This window comes from Pyrgilauda ruficollis, unplaced genomic scaffold (genome assembly GCF_017590135.1).
Source record: "Pyrgilauda ruficollis isolate IOZ18807 unplaced genomic scaffold, ASM1759013v1 scaffold36, whole genome shotgun sequence".
NCBI classification, from domain to species: Eukaryota; Metazoa; Chordata; class Aves; order Passeriformes; family Passeridae; genus Pyrgilauda; species Pyrgilauda ruficollis.
The window spans coordinates 508,850-528,951 of NW_024525045.1; the positions used below are offsets into that span (position 1 = coordinate 508,850).

General features: G+C 46.7%; 2 protein-coding genes across 7 annotated transcripts in view; both read right to left on the bottom strand.

The window, feature by feature from the left end:
* Nucleotides 1-7,809, bottom strand: part of XXYLT1 (xyloside xylosyltransferase 1) — a 29,894-nt gene extending 22,085 nt beyond the window's left edge. Inside the window, exons 1-2 of the mRNA XM_041475702.1 lie at nucleotides 7,543-7,809; nucleotides 5,090-5,237 (exon numbers count right to left, since the gene is read on the bottom strand). Coding sequence (XP_041331636.1) covers nucleotides 5,090-5,237; nucleotides 7,543-7,662 — 268 coding nt within the window. The 5' untranslated portion in view covers nucleotides 7,663-7,809. The remainder of the gene's footprint in view (nucleotides 1-5,089; nucleotides 5,238-7,542) is intronic.
* Nucleotides 7,810-14,792: 6,983 nt separating this feature from the next.
* Nucleotides 14,793-20,102, bottom strand: part of ACAP2 (ArfGAP with coiled-coil, ankyrin repeat and PH domains 2) — a 59,698-nt gene continuing 54,388 nt past the window's right edge. For all 6 annotated transcript variants that reach the window (XM_041475681.1, XM_041475677.1, XM_041475679.1 and 3 more), the window contains 3 exons: nucleotides 19,870-19,980; nucleotides 19,566-19,627; nucleotides 14,793-15,667 (listed from right to left, as the gene is read on the bottom strand). In XM_041475681.1, coding sequence (XP_041331615.1) covers nucleotides 15,564-15,667; nucleotides 19,566-19,627; nucleotides 19,870-19,980 — 277 coding nt within the window. In that variant the 3' untranslated portion in view covers nucleotides 14,793-15,563. The remainder of the gene's footprint in view (nucleotides 15,668-19,565; nucleotides 19,628-19,869; nucleotides 19,981-20,102) is intronic.

Consider the following 20,102-nt stretch of genomic DNA (forward strand, 5'->3'; position numbering starts at 1 on the left):
AGCAATTAACAATGTGTTCAGGATGCTGCCTGTGGGACAGCATTCCTTTCCTGAAGGACACTAGCAGAAGACAGTTAGTAGCTGAAGCATTATTACAATACACAGACTTCTTTCCTGGTACCTCTGTGCTTAACCCCTTCCCCCAGCTCCCAGGTTCTCCACCTCCAAAGCCAGAGGCAAGAGTGCTCCAGGTGCCTGGCCTTGGCACAGGCAAAGTGCCCTGAGAAAGCACAGCACAGCTCAGTGCCTGCTCCAACACGTCTCCTGGCTGGCCTTTGCCTTCCCTCCAGCACTGCTTGGTGGGAAAGGCATAAGCTGATGTTCACAGAGGCCTCTGTCTCTGGGCTGGTAATCCCAGAGCAGACAAAGGCTGATATCAGTTTCATGGGAGACCAAGCCGGAGCCAGCAGCTGGATCCTGCTGCAAGCAGCACCAAACCCCAAGTGACTGGGGCTTGGTCATTATCAGGCTGCTTGGACAAACATCATTATAATCTGGTCTATGCTTAACAATCAGTACAGCTGTTGATAATGAGCTGGAGAAATTGCCCCGTTCAGAGTCTGAAGCCAGGAAGACCACTGGACTTCCCATGGACCCTGATGTGTCACAGGTGCCGTTTGGACACCCACTATGAGGCCAAAGGCACAGCTCCCTGCTGGCAGTCCCTTCCCCAGACACAGTGCTGCTTATTCACCCACAGCAGCCACCCCTGCTTCCCCCCAGCACCCACCTCTGTGTCCTCCTGACACGCTTCTGCACAGCTAGCAGCTCCAGGACACACTGGGGCTTGCTGTCCAACACACAGTGCCTGGCTGTGATTCCCTCATCCATGAGGCATCCCAGCACCTACAGAATCCTGCAGAAAGGAGCTCTACAGATCACCACACTCTGTTTTGAACATCCTTCTCACCAATTTTGATGTCCCCCAGTTCCTGTACAAACTTCTGCCTTGTATGGCTTGTGGTTTCATGGACCACACCATAACCTCCTCAGTCAGCTCCCTCCCAGACTGGAGGGTCCCAGTCAGCCAGGCTTGTCCCACACAGAAGCCACTGCCCTCTCTAAACCTCTTTCATTTTTTACCAACAGACCATGTTGGTATGCCATAAATTTTGGTTAATACATAACAATTAGTTCCACTCTGTTCTCCTTCCTCAAAGCTCCGCATCTTTAGTCCCACAGAGACTTACCCACTTCTCCCACTGCTGCTTAGTTCCCCTACAAGCCCCCTGTGAACAGCCCTAACACCGGCAGAACAAGCTCCTGAGTTTTCAGGCAGCAAGTACCCAGGTGCATCTTCAGCACCTGGAAGATGCAGAATGCTGCATGGGGGCTAACCTTACACCCTGCAGAGCCCACGGGCCCTCTGCAGCCTGTGCTCATCTTCCCACCCTTCATTACAGCTTCTGCCTTCAGGCTGGGCTGGACAGTGAGAGAGAAACCCTGAGAACTCCCCCACATGCTGCCAGGGAGGAGATCACCATGCCCAGAGATGCTGCTACTCCCCATGGAGACAGCCAGCTCTTTACAGCAGCTGGGAAACTCTGCTACCTCCAATTTGTCAAATACCATCTTCAGTCAAGTTCTGCTAAATACCCTCACACCATGTGAAGCATGGTACCATCATCCAGGTTTCTGAGCCTCCCCTGAACTAATGGGATTCCACTCCTCTGTCTAAGTTGGCAGAGATAAGCCACAAAGCTGTTTCTGTATCATGTCTCACACTCCCTCTGCTCCTTATTCTCCCACAGGGCCATCCTGCTGCAGCACCATCAGCAACACCAATGGAGTTGAACACCAAATGGCAGTTTTCAAAGCTCCACCCAAGCTGCTGGATGTGGCTAGCTCTCCCTTGGCCCACCAGCTCCTTAGGAAGAACACTTGTTAAACAAATTTTTCCTGAAAACTACCTTGGGCCAACAATGGGCACCAAGAATTCCCTGGGGAGCTCCCAGCTTTCCCAGGCTGCTCTTCTGTCACCTCAACTCCTCCTCCCCTCACTTGTGGCACCAGGAGTCTGTCCCCAGACCCTGCCTGCCAGACAGACCTGCCCAGACATTACTCCTTCATGTACCCACAGAAGGGTGATAAAAAGCTTGCTGGGCTGCCTGATTTACACAACTGAAATGACAAGCGATAGAGGGATCAAAGCCAGTCAAGGAAGGAAGAGGTCCCCTCTGGATGGGCATACTGAAAAGGAAAGTGAAAAGGTCTGGGTCCTTGTTCTCCCTCCTCCTCTTTGCACTGCTCTGCAACCATTTCATGATGGCATTGTCCTCATCCTGGCAGCTCCTTCTAAGCCTGAACCTGCTTGTCCTCTCTGTGTAACTTTCTCCTCACTTCCCCCTTGCAGAATCATTCTGAAGGATCAAGCACCTGCTCCAGCTCTCTGGGCCTGGCCACACCACATTAAAATGGGATTTATGAGCCTCGAGCACAGACAAGAGTTATGCAGTCTGCACTTCTGTGTGCTGCATACCAACTCCCCAGCTGGTTTAAATCAGATTAACTCCACTGATGTAAGACATTTAAGGCAAGAGTGTTCCATGATTTACACCAGCTAAGAAGCTGTTATATTATAACTTGGCAGCTGCAGGTTTTAGATGTGAAGTTTTTTGGGCAAAGATCCCAAGCAACAGTAAACGACAGAGCAGCTAAGTGGCAAACCCCATTTAACCTCAGTGCAATGTGCAAGCAGCCAGCACATGTCCCACAAAAATCCCTAAAAAAAAATAAAAATAACCTGGTGTTCAGTTTTCAGTGCCACTGGTCTGCAAAGTCAATGTCCCATCACAATCCATCGATTCCAAACAAATAGTTAAATCATGATACTGTAGAAATGCCTCTCTTCAAAAAGTGATACATTTGGTAAACTAAAGCCAGGCAATTTTAGTACAAAGGTTGCTTGCTACTGAAAAAAACCCTATAGACTGATTAATGCAAATGCAAATGAACATAGCAGAGAGTTTAATATTCAGATCAGGGCCTTCATTTCTGCTAGAGGATGCTCAAGCTTCCCATCAAATCAGGATTCCAGGAAAAATTGGTGCTAATGCTATGGAGCCAGATGTGCTTGGAGAGGTGCACAAAAAGACACAGCACTCAGAGCAGAACACAGCATTCAAGGCAGAAGAAATGGCAAAGAAATACACCAGGAAAAATGGTAATACTGCCTGAAAAAGACAGTTTGGTCCTTTCTCCTCCAACTTAGCAAAGTGGCTTCTTCACACCAGTAGATACTGCTTGTCAGAGTCAGGAGGGCAGCAAGAGCCCAGGGCCATTCCCACATCACCTGCAGGGCTGCCAGTGGGCAGCAGAGCTGCAGCCTTTCCTGGTGCCTCTTGTTCAGTGCTGCCTGCACAGGGAGGAGGCTGGTGAGCCCCGCCAGCCTCATAAAACACCAGGCACCCAGCACAGAAAACTTGACCTCCCTTGCAAGGGAAATATAAATCAGCTTTACTAGCAGCTTCTGAAACAAAAACTAAACTCACAAAACTGTAAAAATGCCTCTTTAAACATCCTGTGCCCCGAACAGACCACTGAAAGCCCTGTCAGGCTGATGGAGAGCAAACAAGCTTTCCAAGAGATAAGGGCTGATGAACTGAGAACAGACATTTCAGACTGAGCAGCTTCTTGCTGGCAGGCAGCACGACAGGGATATCTTTAGCACACAGTAAAGACAGAGTAGGGAAACAGGAGGAGTGAATTAGCCAGCATTAATACCATCATTTGTATGCAGTGTACTTCAAAGTGCTCACAGTGCAGACAGCACCAGACACACACAGAATTACCCAAGTCTGGGGGAGAGCCATGTAGAGCACATTTGCTGGAGCCCACAGAGTAATGATCAGTGAGCTTGGAGGGGACCCTCAGGGCCACCACTGCCCCACTGTTTAATGAGCTAGTGTCAGAAGGCCATGCCGAGAGGACACGGGCAAGTCCACAAAGGACAGAGGAAGTCTCATGAAGCAGAGCAGAGGTAGGAGCTCCTAAGTAGAGCCAAACTGGGACAGACTCAGCAGGGGCACAGGGGAGGTGCATCTGCTCACATCTCAGCAACAGTGCACCTGAGATCCATGGCAGGAAGTCTGGAGGGAGTATTAGAGCTGGGCAGAGGATCCAGATGCCAAGGAAGCTGCTGGTGCCAGCGGTGCTAGCCCTGCGAACATGCACACGTGTGGGAACAGGCCACCATTGCATGACATCCACAAGCAGCTTTGAGAGGCTGGTCACCTCCTCCTGGGGCAGGTGTATGGCCAGGCAGGGTCTTGAGGCTCCTTGCCAACACTGCCACCTGCAGCCTGCCATGCCCAGGGAGGAAAGGATGACCAGGAAAGGATGCTGCCATCGCTGGTGCATCAGGCCAGCCAGGCAGCTGGCAGGGAGAGCCCAGGGACAAGCACTGGGAATGGACAAGTAGGGCTGCAGGAGCTCCAGTGAAGGGGTTTGGAGCCCAAGGACACAAAACCCTACTTGTGCAGCCAAAGACCAGACAGCATGCTGGTTCCATGAGAGGCAATTGCACACAGCCGGGGAGGAAAATGGCATCAGCTGAGCTGAGCCCCTTCTGCCAGTTGCCTCGTTTTCCTGAAGAGTTCTTGTTATTTCTGCACTTGATAACAGCAGAGGCACCATAAGGAAACTTAAGTGATCAGTGGCTGCTAATCAGTAAAGCTTTCCAAAAGCTCCCTAAAGCCAAGAGGAAAGACTCAACAACCACTCTCTGCTGGTACTCAAGAGTGCACAGCTCCACCACAGACACACAGCACCTATTTCTGCTGGCACCACAAGGAGAAGGGGCTGTAAACACACACAGAACAGGCCTGCTTGCTCCTGTCTCACCTCTCATCTCAGGGCGTAAAGGCAGGGCCAGAAGCCATGTGACAAGGAGAACCTCCTGTCACTCATGCCAGTGGAGACCTGGATGAGGTCTTGGGCTGATAAATCCATCACTCTGCAGAAAGAAGCAGAATCCTAGGAGTCCATCCCAAAAGTTTATTAACTTTGTATTTCAAATAGCACCGGATAACATCTCTCTGCAGAAGAGAAAGAGAGCCTGTGTTCTGGAGGCAGCACAGCAGAGACCTACCTTTGGGCATGATGCGATGCATTGCAACTGACAGGAAGAAGATGGAGTCGCTGTAGTAGGTCCCCGATCCAGCACTGAAGTGTTTCTGCATGGCCTCAACGATGGGAAACAGCTTTTCTGTCAGCTCGTTCACATCATGGACGATTACCTGGCAGAGACACCAGAAACACCACTCAGCTGCTGCTCCTGAGGACAGGCCCAGCTCCAGCAGCCTCTGCCTAGCCCCCATGAGCATGGGGCGAGGGGGAGCCTGGTAAAGCACAAACAGTGCTGCAGGCACTGCAGCTGCACAAAGGGGCCTGCCCACCCTGGCCCCTGCACAGAACTGGTCAAGTGCAGGGAAAGGAGAAGGACATTTACAGCAATTTTGTAACTGTAAGGTGGGTAGAGACTTGAATCCCCTCACACAGCCAAGTGTGTTCCATGTTCTGGGCTGTTTCTGTGGTCTGTTCCCACTGCCTGATGCAAGCACTTATCTGGTCTCCCATATGGAGTCCATCAGAACAGGCAACAGCTTGCTCCAGGCTCTGCTGTGCTGCTGTTTAGAGCCAAGCCAGAGCACATCACTTACCCTGAGGACCAAGGTTTGCTCCCTCCTACAGAAGCAGGCTGTGACAGGGCCAGGGATGCAGCCCAGATTTGCTGCTCCTCAGCCTGGCATGGAGGCAAGCTCTGCAGGGGGAAAAGGAGGACAGGCCGCAGCACGCCGATGAAAATCCAAACATCAGGAGCTAGAGCAGAGCAACTTCTGTAGATGGACCTCAGCCTGTCTGTGCTGGAGTTTTGCTGGTGCTCAGCCAGCACTGCTCTGCATCCCTCAGCCCTGTGGGAGCCCATGCACCAGCACGGGCCCTGGCATGCCTGTGCCAGCTGTGGCTATGTCCCAGAAATAGGAGCAACCCCAAATGCACCTTGCCAGCTACTGACATTTTACAGGCTTACAATTTATTTTGGTCAAAGTCCAATGAACAGAAACTTTCATGCAGCTCGTTATACCCACAGAAGGATACAGGTCACTGAATCACACAAGATAATGAGAGGGATTTTCGGGATAATTGAGAGAGATGAGGGACATGACCCTGGTGTAGATAAGGGGGAGTGCAGGAACTTGAGTGTGGAGACTTGGGGTCGTGCTGCCTTCTTCAGGTCAGGGAAAGCAGAAAAAGCCCTGCTGGAACTAAATTACAGCGAGGACGTGACATTGCAGCAGTACTTGAATTTTGTATAGGGGAATTTTGTATCGCCCTTGTTTGAGGGATACCAAGACACTTCCAAAAGCTGGCTCCGCCTTCAGCAGGGAACACAAACCACAATCTTTGTAGGTTGCTTTCAAACTAAACTATTTCAATGGTTCTACGGTTTCACTTCTTTTCCCTACTAAAACTTCATCTGCTTAAGAACAAGAGGACCTGCATTATATACCTAAAACATGCAGGATAGAGCACTTGCTTTAATTTTTTTTTTTTAATTAAAAGAAAACCTAAACCAAGCCAAATGCTTCAGAGGAGAAGGTGGCTCTGGAGCCTGTGCTAGTGCAATGACCATCCTCTCCATGGGGTGCACAAGGGGCTGCACTGATGCTCAGCTCAGGCTGTGAACAGTCTGGAGCTTCTCCTTCCACAGCTTTTTGCAGAACACAATGCTCAGACCAATGTGCTCTCACAGCAGAGTGGAGCTTGCTGGATGCAGGGTTGTGCTCGTGGCACCCATGGTACGCTGAGGCGATGGGCCCGTCCTGGCACTGGTCAGGATGGCTGGGCCCACGGCAGGGCAGTGCTGGAGGACAGGCACAGCTGAGGCCCCGTGGCCCCGTCCTGGGGAGGGCACCCTGACACCCACGCCGGGCCCTGGCCCTTGTCACAGCCGCAGGAGCCCTGCGCAGGCTGCGTGGCCAGCACGGCCCTCGGCAGGGCGGCCCCGCTGCCGCTGTCCCGGCTGCTGGGCTCGGAGCCAAGGCCTGCAGCAGAACAGCAGGAAAAACACAGAACAACGTGTTCCGGGAAAAGTGCACTGGGAGAGCTCATCGGCAGCCACACCTGGCTTTGGGTAGCACAGCATAGTCCCCAAGACACTGCAGGGGAGGAAACTCTCACCATTAGGCAGCGCCTCATCCTCGCCCTGCCGAGCTGCATGGTGGTTGTGCCATCGCGGTGACAGCGGCCGTGCCGAGCAGGACAGCAGCCAAAGGTGACCAAACAAGCAAACCAACACTACTCTCCAGGTGCAAAGGCACTGACAGCCTGTTCATGAAACTGAGCACCACCAGCACAGGGATGTGCGATGCTCTGCTCCCAGCCCAGCTTGGCAGGGGCAGCTTTGGGGTCTGGCTGGGCTGGGGAAGCATGGAAGAGAAATACAGCACCTGTAACCACCCTTGTGCATCCAGCAAAGACAGCCTGAGGTGCGTACAGTACATAGAAAAGGGGGGAAAATGTCAAACCAACTCCAGTCACCTCTGAAGTGAGCACACTGCCAAGCACCAGTGGACAAAATTTATAGGAGAAATACTCCTGAAACTCCAGACACAGCATCATCTGCCTTTCCACTCCTGCCAAAGAAAACAGGAAAAACATGTCTTTTGCCCGCTCTTTCGTACTTCTGCAAAGCAATCTCCTGAGCAGCTGAATTTTGCTAGTGTAGCCACAGGCCAGGCAGCCTCTCTGGGACTGTGAAGGCTTCTTCCCTCCTCATTGCTGACTTTAGCACAGCTTGTTGATCTGCTGCTAATTTTGTACTTCATTATTTATTTGTGTAACAGCTCTTAGTAAATCCCTGTAGCTAAATCTGACCACGTTTGCTGAGGGCATTAAGAAAAGTTCTAGGGGTTTCCTGTGCAAGCACAGTTTTATAAACACACATCCCACACTGATGAAAGACTCTTTCTACTGATTCACTAGGAAAAAACAATCTGCATTTCTTTTTCCTTTAACTTTCCCTCCTTCCCACGTTGCTCATCCTCACAGGTCTCCTTAAGCATGGCGTGATGGCAGCCCAGTTACATCCACCCCAGCAGCATCCTTCGTGGGGCTCATCTGAACAGGAAACCAGGATGAACAGAGAGCCGAATGTGTAGTTCGTGTTGTTACGGCAGGGAAATGGAACCAGTAAGACATAGGAATCGCCAAGGAGTCGCAGCGCACCACCTGGAGTGACAGGAGACGGGGCGAGCTGGTGCTCTGTGTAAGCAGTGTCGGCCGAGGCTGGCCCAGGCTCGCTGCCGGGCACCTCCCGCTGGCCGGGGGTCGGGAGAGGCGACAGAGAGCCCCCTGGCACCCGTGTGCTGTCACAGAGCCCCGGTGAGAGCCCGCCGAGGCCCCGCACGGGCAGACGGCCGGGGCCGGCTCCTTCCTCCGCCCGCCCGCCGCACGGGCGGAGCACGAGCTCCCTCTGCCGCCCGGCTGCGCTCCCGCCGCACATCTGGGCCACATCTGCACGGCCAGCGCCAGCGGAGACGCCACGCAGCGACTGCCCACGCCCGGACAGCCCTGCCCTGCCCTGCCCTGCCGGGATGGTCCAGCGCCTAAGCTGCTCCCACACACCCACCGCCTGCACCCCACAGCCCCTCTGCCCTCTCTCTGCACACTGTCCCCGGGCTGCAGCCAGCTGCTTTTGTCTCCAGGAGACTTTGAAAGTTACTGAATCTGCCTAGGGAGAGAGAAAAGCAGCCCAGACCATCCCCCAAAGGTTACGATCCATGTCTGACTCTAGGCTTCACTCTAACAGAGGAGCCAACTGATCCCAGCTTTGCTAGGAAGGGAGGGCAAGGGCAGCTCCAAAAGCTGGGCCTGAATCATTGCCTCATGAAGAAAAGGTAAAGTTCAGGGTGTTTTATCAGTCTGGCCTTAGTGGCTCCAGCTGCCCCCTGACCACTTTATCAAGCCTTATATCTGGGCCTGTGCTAGGAAAACAGCATAAGAACCAGGCGAGTGTTCTGCACACACCACGAGGAGCAGGAAAGGAGAGGTCTCAGGACAGAGATGGGTTACTGCTGGAGCTAGCTGAGCATCAGAATCAATCACTTTCAACATTTCAGCAGGAGCACCAGAAGTCCAAGCTAGGCATAAGTTTCCTGCTGGTAAAGAAGAGGAATGTGGTAGCTTACAACAAGAATAAAGAGGTGCTGTCACCAACTGGCGTTCCAGAAACTGGCACAGGATTTGGACAAAGCTGCATGCTTGAGAAGCAGAACTTCTCTGTATCTAAAAGCAGAGAAATGGACTGGTCCAAAACACACTGGCAACCTTAGGCTAGCCAGTGAAACCAGGCTACATCAGGCTCTGCCAGGAAAGAGAGAAGCGGCTGTCCCACTGAGCAGATCTCAGCGAGACCTCACCTGAGGCCTCCAGATCATGCTGCCTGCTTATACCCAAAAGACCAGTCCTGGTGCCAGACATACTCACCAAGCCATGAGCCAGGTTTCACTATGACTCCACAGGCACCTACAGACAGGCCAATCCACAACAGACAAACCATTTCACGCCTCCAATTTCAACTCCAGTTGCTCTGGAGAAATGAGGCTGGCAAGGGTGCCTGCTGAGATGTTTCCCAGAGGGGCAGATGGCAGTAAGGCAGCCACCCACACAAAGAGGTGACTGCAAGAGATGTGGCCTGGGATGTGACACCATCGTGGCCTGGGAGTTCTCCCACTCCAGGAGACATAATACCACAAACCTGGGTTGGGCTGCTGCACAGCATCAGCACTGCACCATCTTGGGGCAGTCAGTCCATCCTGCTGTGGAGAGCAAGAATCCTCCCGAGGGAGCTGTGCACACCCTGCAGACAGCCAAGCACTGCTGCACAGTGTGGGTCTCCCATCACGGGTGGATGACCTGACTGAGGGCCAGCACTAGAAAAGGACTTGTTTAAAGAAAATCAGTGGTGGAATTATTGACCAGGAAAGTGTCTGTATGAAAAATGTTAAGGTCACACTTCTAGTTTCATCTTGGCAGAATTCAGCTAATATGAAATACAGGACTTATGAGCAATAAAAGTTACAGCAGGACTAGAGGACACTTCCAAGCAATGCTCTGCAGCAGCACCTCAGGACAGGAGAGTCAGGTTACCTGGAATCTCTTAACATCCCTCCAGTTTTCAGACACCCATTTAATGCAAAGGAAAGCCTGACCTTGCATAAACTACACTGGCTGTAGATTTGGGAGGCAGAACCATTTCCCTAGAAGCAGGAACATTTGCACGTGGATGCACTCCAGCCCCTGCAGGCTCTCCATTCCTGCTCTCAAGAGCCACTAGCAGCAGGCCAACCTTCTCTTCTGATCGGGAACCCATCGAGATACAACACACGTGGTCCCTGTGCTGAGATGATGAAAACAGGACCAACAGGGCCTGCAGGACAGCAGCACTAGTTAGAGCAACTGCTCCTCTCCAGCACAGGCCGGAGGTGCTCCCAGGCCACGCTGCTGCCCAGTCAGAGCTGAGAATCGCTGGGCTGACCAGGACACCTCCCCGCAGGCAGCAGCGGTGGGGACACAGAACAAGCCCCTCAACACTCCCGAGACTGGGGAGCAGCGGGAGCTCCTCCAGCAGGCAGCGGGAGCGAACCGCCCTGCTGGGAGCCGGCACATGGGCCGCTAGTTGAGGGGGCTCCTTCCCGCTGTTCCCAGCGTCCCGCGGGAAGATCACACGGACACCGCGGCAGACCCCGCTCGCTCCCCGCGGGCCCGCTCCCCTCGGCCCCCCGCGCACCTGGTGGCGGAAGGCGGCGCCGCGCAGCAGGTCCCGCAGCAGCCCGAGGCCGATGTCGCGGCTGGCGCCCTCGGTGACGAGGTGGAGGTGCAGCACATCGGCGGCGCCCAGGCGGCCGTGCCGCAGCAGCGAGCGCAGCGCCGCCTGCGCCTTGTCTCGGAGCGCGGGGTTGCGCTCCGCCTTGGTGAACATGAACAGGAGGTGCAGCCCGCGGGGCCCCGCGCCGGCCGGGGCGGGCGGCGTGGCGCGCAGGCGGCGGGTGGCGCTGGAGAAGGTCTCGCCGCCGCCGCCCAGGTAGTAGAAGGCGCAGACGGCCAGAGCCGCGGCCGCCGCCAGGGCCGCGGGCTGCGGGCAGCGCCGGCAGCAGGGCGGGGACGTGGCCGGGCCGGCCCCGCACAATGACACACTACACACACCACAGTCAAGTTTTAGATACAAAGTCTACAGCCGTACATAACGCGAAGGAGAGCGGAGTATACAGTCTGTACAATTACAGCTCAAGGGGAGGGGAAGGGTTTTCTTACATTTTACTGCTGGAATGCTTAAAAAACACCGAGTACAGAGGAACGCGCGGAGGAAAAATAAAAGTTCATTACTTCGGAGAAAGTAACGTCTCTGCTTGAGGAAACGATGATTTCATGGCGATTTCTGTCAAAACATGGAAAACTTAGGCTCCTAACAGAAAAGTGAGTGGAATATTTCCTCCTCTGTCATCTCCTTCCATGGGAAGAGAAACAAGAAAATACTGTATGCAGAAAGATAAAGCAAGCATATGAAAGGGTATATACCAAAGTGGTACACTCATCCTTTTCCCCAGTAGTGGCTCTCCAGAGTTGTCCCTGTTTTAAAACTGTGCCTTTGTGTAAGCATGGATGCAAGGCATATTGGCTGTCAGAATGCACAAGCCATAAACTCCAACTTGGGAAAAAGTGTCCATAATGAATGGGGCAGAGATTGTAGCCTGAAAAATTGATTCTCAAAATACTTTGTGTATTGTAGAATCAGAATAATCAGCTAAGTCCTTTTGACACTGTAAAAATATCACATCCTTTGTACTTACATATTATTATTTGCAGTTTCATCAAAGGGTCATTTCATAGTCACTGTGTTATTTGAGATTCTCAACATGAAGCAGCAGAGGTAACATCCACAATTTAAAACAGATGGCTGCAGAGAAGCACCGAAGTCCTGGAAACATGACATCAACCCTCCACTTGTTCTAGTTCTCACCTTTTTAGTTTAGTGCTACAAAGTTTATGCTCTATCCAGGAGACCTAGTAATTTGGACAACACGTGTACTGATGTCATAATGCAAAACAGGAGAAACTTCCTCTTGTACAGGGATTTGCTGACAGCAGTTGGAAGGTCTGGTTGCATTTTCTAAAACTATTTCAGCTCAGTATACAAACATGTAAAATATAAAACCCCACAGAGTGAAAAATGCAGTATTAATACAGGATCCTTTAGCACTGTAACATTAAAAGACACGAATGGTACAATCTAAAATCTCCAAAATCACTGCTGCCACTGATATCAGTGACTTCCTGGATCAGGTCCTAATGGGCAGAGAGGCTGAAGTCCACAATTACTAATGAGCATCTGGAACACACATCCATCCAATTGCAATATGGGCTGTTTGTGAAAGCAAAGAAATACCTCTACAATCGAAATTCACCTTCACCCAAATTCATGTGGACAAATTCCAATTGTCTAACACAGGTAGTGACATAATTCAATTGATCATTCAGAATTTAAGTTTAGATGCACTGTGCTGATACAAACATAAAACATGAAACCTTATGAACAGTCAAAACAATTGATACCACTAATGAGCCAGCACAGACACTATTTTAATCAACGTGCAATGGACATACATTACACGTCTGAAATCAAGATGCATTAGAATGTAAGTTGAGTTCCAAGAGACTTTTGGAACACATGATCTATAAATAGGAAAGATATTATACTATACTTCAATGGGCTATCTAATACAGAAAATTACTCAAAATCCATGTGAAAGATGATTTTAAAATGTGTTAGGAATCTTCTGCTTTGTCCCTCACTACTATATTTCATACCTAAAGAGAAACATGAACTGGAATTGAATCTTTCCATTTCCTGGTAGAAAGTACAAGATGTTAACCCACAATGGAACCTTACTGTCTACTATTCCACTTAGACTCCTCTTGTAATAGAGAAGGAAGTTTCCTAATATTACTGAGCAGAATATTAATATGAGTCAAAACCCGATATGGAATCCAGATCTTCAGAGCTGTGGTGATAATCACACTACTGAGGGCTGAATCCTGTGTGTCACAGAGGCCCTGGAGCATGGAGCCTGCCAGAGCCTGGTGAGACTGAGCCATCAAACGTAAAGGTACATTCATGTCTGCTGCACCTGACCTGAAACAGGCTTTAACTGAGTGCAGTTTATACTGGACATCCTATCATACCCAAAAGGACAGGGGAACAAGGCTGAGGATCACAAGTGACACATCTACTCCCGAAGCCATTGAAACTCCAGAGCTCCTGACAAGTCACACCACCTGTCAGTCAGGTGGGATTCATCCTTTAGCACACACAGACTGATACTGCTTCCCAGACAGATGAGAGTCAGGAACACAGCACATGGACATGTAGAGCTACAGGGAAGCAACTTCTCAGTCTAGAGAAATCATCCTGCAGAATTTGTCACAGAGATTTTGTGGCAAGGGAGGAAATCACCAGTAAAGATTTGAAATAAGTCACTCAGACCTGTTCTCCAGCAGCCTGGACTGAGACAGCAATTATGCCACTAAGCTTTAGGCAGCTTTACATTCCAGCAAATCACACTGCCTGCCAGCCAGGCTGGGAAAGACAAACATTTAGAAAAACCTATGTCTGAGGTGTATATTTTGCAGTCATATCTTACATTGTCCCATCTGTACTCCAGGAATCTTTCTCTAACATCTACTAAAGCACCCATTTGCTTGTAAATGCTGCTGATTAGGAAGTATATTATCATTTCATAGGCAACTTACTAAAAATTACTGCTTACAGGTGATATCCTTAAGTTTCTTATTATTCAGACTAAATGTGCACTTTAAATGGGCAGAATCTGCTTTTCCTACCATAATTAGACCACGTACAAAGCAAAAACTGTCTTGTAAGATTATTCTGCTTGGAGATAAAATCCACTGGACGATTCTACAACACTACTAATTTTGTAGCAGTAATATTATGCAGACTATTACACATTTGATGCAAAATTATAAATGTTTGAAATACCTTCTTAAAACGTAACATGCCAGAGAGTTTAACTTTACCATAGTTTACAGATTTCAATTTGTTTTATCCCAGTTTTGCTTGTCTTTTCACAGAGAAAAGCCAATTCATTTCCTAAATACACTTAAACAGCAGGTTAACAATGCCACAGCTATTAGGATTACTGAAAACTCACATTGATACCATGTCATCTAAAAACTCTGCTTAAGCTGTCTCCACAGGGTAGAGAAATAGAGGATAAAGAATTGCATCTGCTGGTTTGAGGTTTAGAAGGATTATTATCTAGGTATAAATAACCTGATATATAAGCATTTATCTTGAGACACCATCTATACATGCACAAGGGCAGAGTGGAGCTCACTACCACATAAAGCAAATTGTCTTGCTGCCCTCACAACACAGTTGGAGACTGTGCTCATTCATTACTTGATAGAAATGTGCACTGAAATTCTAGTTTTTCCTGTGCTCACCTTAGTTTAGACAACACATAAACATACACATAATAGCAAATTATACAAGGGCTACTGCTTCCTGATAGAAGGGATTGATTGCCCTAAACAGAGAGTGGCTGCAAGACATGAGACTTTTATACTGAGCTTAGGACTTGTAGTGTGAACAGCAAAAAGTAGAAATAGCCTTTGTACAACTATTCTACACAAACTTTGTTGGCTCAATATTTACTTGCGTGTCTCAAATTTCAAGTTTTCAAGTCAAAATACTACAAACAAACCCCACATCATGTCCAAAAGGATTCAGTTTATTTTTCATGAAAGGTTCCACATGCTCATTTAGAAGGATACTTGCTGCACTGAAAGTTTAATTTAAGAGGAAAAGAAAAAAAAGGAAAATGGACTGCTCTTAGGAATTTGGTCCCCAGGATACATCCCTTTGTGACTGACCTGCAGTCACCAGCATAAAGGCCAGCCTGGTGCTTGAGCTTCCACTGTGAAAGAGCTTGCAAAAGAGCAGGAGTTATCTGTTAAGAACAGCCTACCTCTAAGCAGAGTCACCGCAGGAACAAGAGAATCTGTTGAGCTGCAGTCCCAAAAATGGAAGGACAACTCAGTAAATCATTGCCCAAATTCCCTTCCAAACAGTCCCAGAAAATGCAACCCAGACCTTCTTGTCAGAGGCACATTCTTTATGGCAGCAGGGGGACAGATGACAGTGGGTGACCCTGGGTAGCAAAGCTGCTGTGAGCCCCCTGCAGCCGGAGCCCAGCCGTGCTCTGCCAGCCCCAGGGCGAGCTGCCAACGCTGGCCGTGCGACAGGGGCTGCTTTACACTCAGCTAGCAGGGACTCAGGGGCTCGAAACATCTTCAGCTGCTGAGGTATATGTACTGGAGAACATCAACCAACTCATACACTTCCCCAGCTACCACAATTCTAAAGCTACATTGGAGTGGTCATTTTATCCAAACTATCTAACAAAATGCATACAATTCATTCTGTTATAGTAAAAAAAAGACTTGCACTATAAGCTTCAGGTTCTTTTCCTTCTTGATACTTAAGACCTGTGGGAATCTGACTGCTGGAAGCGGTTTAACTTCTCTGGATTATTTGATGCCATTTGAGAAAAGTCACGAAAAATGTCCTGATAAATTTCATCTCCTAGGTAGAAAAGAAAAGAGAAACAGTTTTAAGCATTTGTAATAGTCAACAGCACCCACCACTGCACAAATGCCCTACTGCGCTATCAATTACTGTGTAACACTTAATTCATGTATGAAGACTGCTTCTAGATGGAGTGATGCTGATGTGAACTCTGAGGGACTGGTTACTTGCATGCATGTTCTGTAGAAGCAAATTAAACAAAGCCAAATACCTGAAATAGTACCTCACAGGCAGCCACACAGAGGAAAGTTCAGAGTTAGAAAGGAAAAGTTAAAGCACTTTAAAGCAACTTAAAAAGAAAAAAAAAATATTTATTAGCTGTTAAACAATAAAATTCTTGTTTTTGCAAGGAAATGTTAACCAAGATTCTCTACAGAAAAAAAAGAATTATGGCATAAATAAAGATTTACTTGGAAACAGAGATCAGAATTCTTACAGCAAAGCAGAATTCTCCATGAAAGAAACAATCAGCAAGCAATAATATATATATTAAAAAAGCAATATTAAGTAGATAAATTATTGTTCATAAATTATTTTTGTCTATTACTTCAGCAAAAATAAAATTTCCACATTCATTTAATCTACATCTTTCATTACATTTTTCAGTTTGATCTATAAGAACAATGATACTTCTCCTAAAAATCTTATTTTTTAAATCTTCACCCTTTGCGCTTAAACACAACCCTACTACTGGAACATATTCCAAAATACGTTCCCCCCTCCCTGTCTACACAGGAAAACACATTCAGGAGTGATTACTTCTTGAGTCATTGCCAAGTAATTCTTTTGCCGCTTTAAAATGGACATTTTTTCATTCATTTTCACATTCTTTCATTTATTGGAGCATTCTGGGCCTTGAGCTCAAGTTCTGTTTTAAAACTTAACCATACCCTTTTGTCTTCAAAAGGAATGAAATGCATCAAACACTGGGTTGGGTCAGGAGCTATGTAGCCATCCAAATTTTAGAGTCTTCCCAACACAGATGGCCACACAGGACACAAGATCCCAGCACTACTGTTTCTTGCTGACAGCTTGATTAATAGCATGACAAAGAAATCAACCCAAAATCTCTCTCATCGTGTACATCAAATATGAAGATTTTTTTTTTCTAACATGATTGTAGAAGAAAAGAATGTTTTTGTGCTTAAAAGTTTGCACTACTGGGAAAAGTTATATTGTTTTGTTTTTCAATTTTTTAATGCACATTTGCAATGTTAAAACTATAATTCTTTTGGAGATGAGACTCCATTCTTTTAAAAACACTTTCACAAATAATAACTGACCTTCCAGAAATATTTAACAGGCAGTAACACAATTCTTCCCAGACTTTAAAAGATGAATACATTCAATACTGCTCTACTAGGAAAAGTCAGTTCCCTTTTGGTTTTCAGATTTAATTTCAAGTATGGTGTCCCTGCCCATGGCAGGGGGGCCGGAAATAGATGATCTTTAAGGTCCCTTCCAACCCAAACTATTCAGTGATTCTGTGTTCTAGAGATGAAGCAGGCACAGGATAGGTTTGATTGTAACAGCTTGTGAGAACTTCTTGCTCTGGGAGACCAGCACAGAATGGAGCTGTAACATTCACCAAAAGAATAGCTATGAAGGGCAAAAGCAGAATTAGGCTTCTGTGTTAAAAGCAATTATGCTTTTAATACAGAAGTGGGTTCCACTGGTGAATGAAAACTGCAGTTCAAGTTGCCACACTTGGTTCTTTCAAATTAACTTGAAAGAAGAAAAAGCTATTTTTGAAAGATACACTGTGGCTCTGGTTTTGTCTCTATTACATAACAAAAATATTACATAGAAAAATAGACTAAAATAAAGTGCCCCTTTAATTTGTATGTTGCATTAATATGCTTGATACTGTAAACCTTATCATTATTTTAAAATTCTACTTTAAAATTGAATTCTGGAAGTTCCCTTTCCAAGCAATGTTTTCCCTAAAGTGCAGATTATATGTACAAAAATACTGCAACACTGCTTTACCATTTCACACCAGAGTAACTCAAAAGGCACACATCATACATTCAAGAAAAGGTAGGAAGAAAAATTAGCAATGCTAATATCAAAGAGTTAGCAAGACGTACTGTAGCACCAGGAGATGAGCACTCAAGTATTATACAGAAACAGCACTACGGTGCATATGGCTTCTACCACCAGAAATCACTTTTTAAAGCTGGTTTCAGCTAGCTCCCATTCCAGGAATGTTTTGGAAGACCAACTGTACCTTGCAAAGCAATATATTCATTCTCTCAGTAGCTCAAACCAGCCATATATATTTAAATTATAAATTTTGATGCCATTAGCTACATGAGCAATTGTTTATCAGTTGCATTGCTAGAGCTGAGAAGTAGGCAGTTGGCTTCACTCTGATGACAGCAAACTTACACAATGACATTTACCCTCACACAGCTACCAGCAAACATACAATTGCCTTGAAAATCCTTATTTTCTTCTAAAATCATAATTTTGGAACACTGGAGTTCTAAAGTAAGGACAGTGCAGATAATTTAACATGTATAAGGAGTGAAAAAGACCTGCATCCTTCAAAACCACAGAAAAGTGTAACACCTCATGACAGCAGATTCTGTGCTTACACTGACACAATCCTTCTACAGCAGACAAAAACATTCAAAATACTCAGATACTGACTCCAACTTTCAAAATGAACTTCAACAAGTACCAGAGTGAAGAGGGCAGAGCTGTGCTATCCAAAGACAGAGTAAGATCTGTCCGGGACTGTGCTTAATTCCAGAAGTTATTCTCATGAAGCCTCCCCCTGATTTTGGGCAAGTTCTGCCTGTTGTGGCAAATGCACTCTTCACTGTCAATCTCACTTTACCAGCTGTAAAGTGTCTGGATGAGATTGCATCAGCTGCAGTCTCTAGATTCTACTGCTCCAATCTGGTAACACCCCCCTGCCCAATCCTCATGAATCAGTGGAAAACACATAAGGGCTTTATAGGAGTGAACTGAGAACACTCAGCACTCAACCTGAAAAACAAGGTTCACCTTTCACTTCTGCCAGGAACAGCAGGGTGTTTGTAGCTGTCTAACTTCACAATCAAACGTGCCTTCATTATTGGTACTTGCATGATATTAAATTACCTTCCTATGGAAGCAAATATCACATCAGAACACGGTGTAAATTAGGTCTGAGTGCCTGAGAATAAAGTTGTACATATGCATTAAATATAATTTGTTACTTTCTAGCTGGAGTTGACTCAAGTATCTGCCAGCTTCTATTTGTTTTTTAACCAAACAGAAAGAAACTCTGCATACAAAAATACATACTTAAGAACGACTGCTTTGTTTCTTATTAGTATCTTAACAAATAAAAATATTTAAAAATAAAGTTTAAGGAAATAATACTTTCCTATTTTTGTCTGGAGGCAGTTTGAAATATTTGATGTACATTTTTTACATTGGTGTGAAAGCATTTTTTTCTTAAAAAAGAAAAAGTGGACCATTCCACAGGAAGGAGAATGGTGTCCTGGAATAAGATGAACTCTTCAATAGTCTCTAAGTAAGCTGAGTCGGAAAGCTGCTACTAAATAATGTCAGGTAAATCCTAACATGACACAAATGTCAATGAAACAGCAATAGGAGAAAACTGTGGACAACTACCAGCAAAATAGGGTGGTCATGGCTGTAGTAACACACTGCTATAATGATGCTCTTTAACCAGTCTCCTTTTAGGTTTCCTAAGTACTCTGACAGTCACAGCACTGAATTTCAATGAAGCTTTAGAATGTGGTGGTTTATAAAAAACACTGTTGTATGAAGCAATCTTAAATTTCCTACAGACACTAAGAATCTAATTGTAAACTGATAAATTCCTGTATACACTTCTTATACTGCATTTCAGTGTGGTTATTAGAAGAGTATTGACCTGGCTGCCCATAGAGTCCTTCCGATTCACGCATTTCTTCATTCATCCTTGCTAAACGCAACCTGCCATTCAGAAAACAAAAGGAACAATGTCACCTTTATAGCACAAAAAAGACTGCAATGCAAGACCTACAGTGCTATCCTGAATCTCACATCAAACAGGTCATCTACAGATAGAGTATTTTGATTTTTCTTTTGTTTCCCCGTTTTTATGTACAGGAATTTTGACATTTCTTTTATTTTTAACTTGAAACATAATAGCAAAATCTAATTTATCTAGTCAGAAAACAGAATGTACAACTTACAGTGTTACAATATCTGCATTTGCAGCTTCCACTGCTATACTCAATGGATCTTTCCCATCTTCATCAGTGGCATGCTGGTTTGCTCCTCGTTTTAGGAATAAGCACACTTGTCTGTTTAGAAAAAAAAAATTGAAGAATACTTTTGACAATGAAGGAAAAAAGCTAATAAAGTCAGGCTAGATACAATGTATATAGCTTAAATCATCAAAAGTCTCATATATATCAAAATAGTG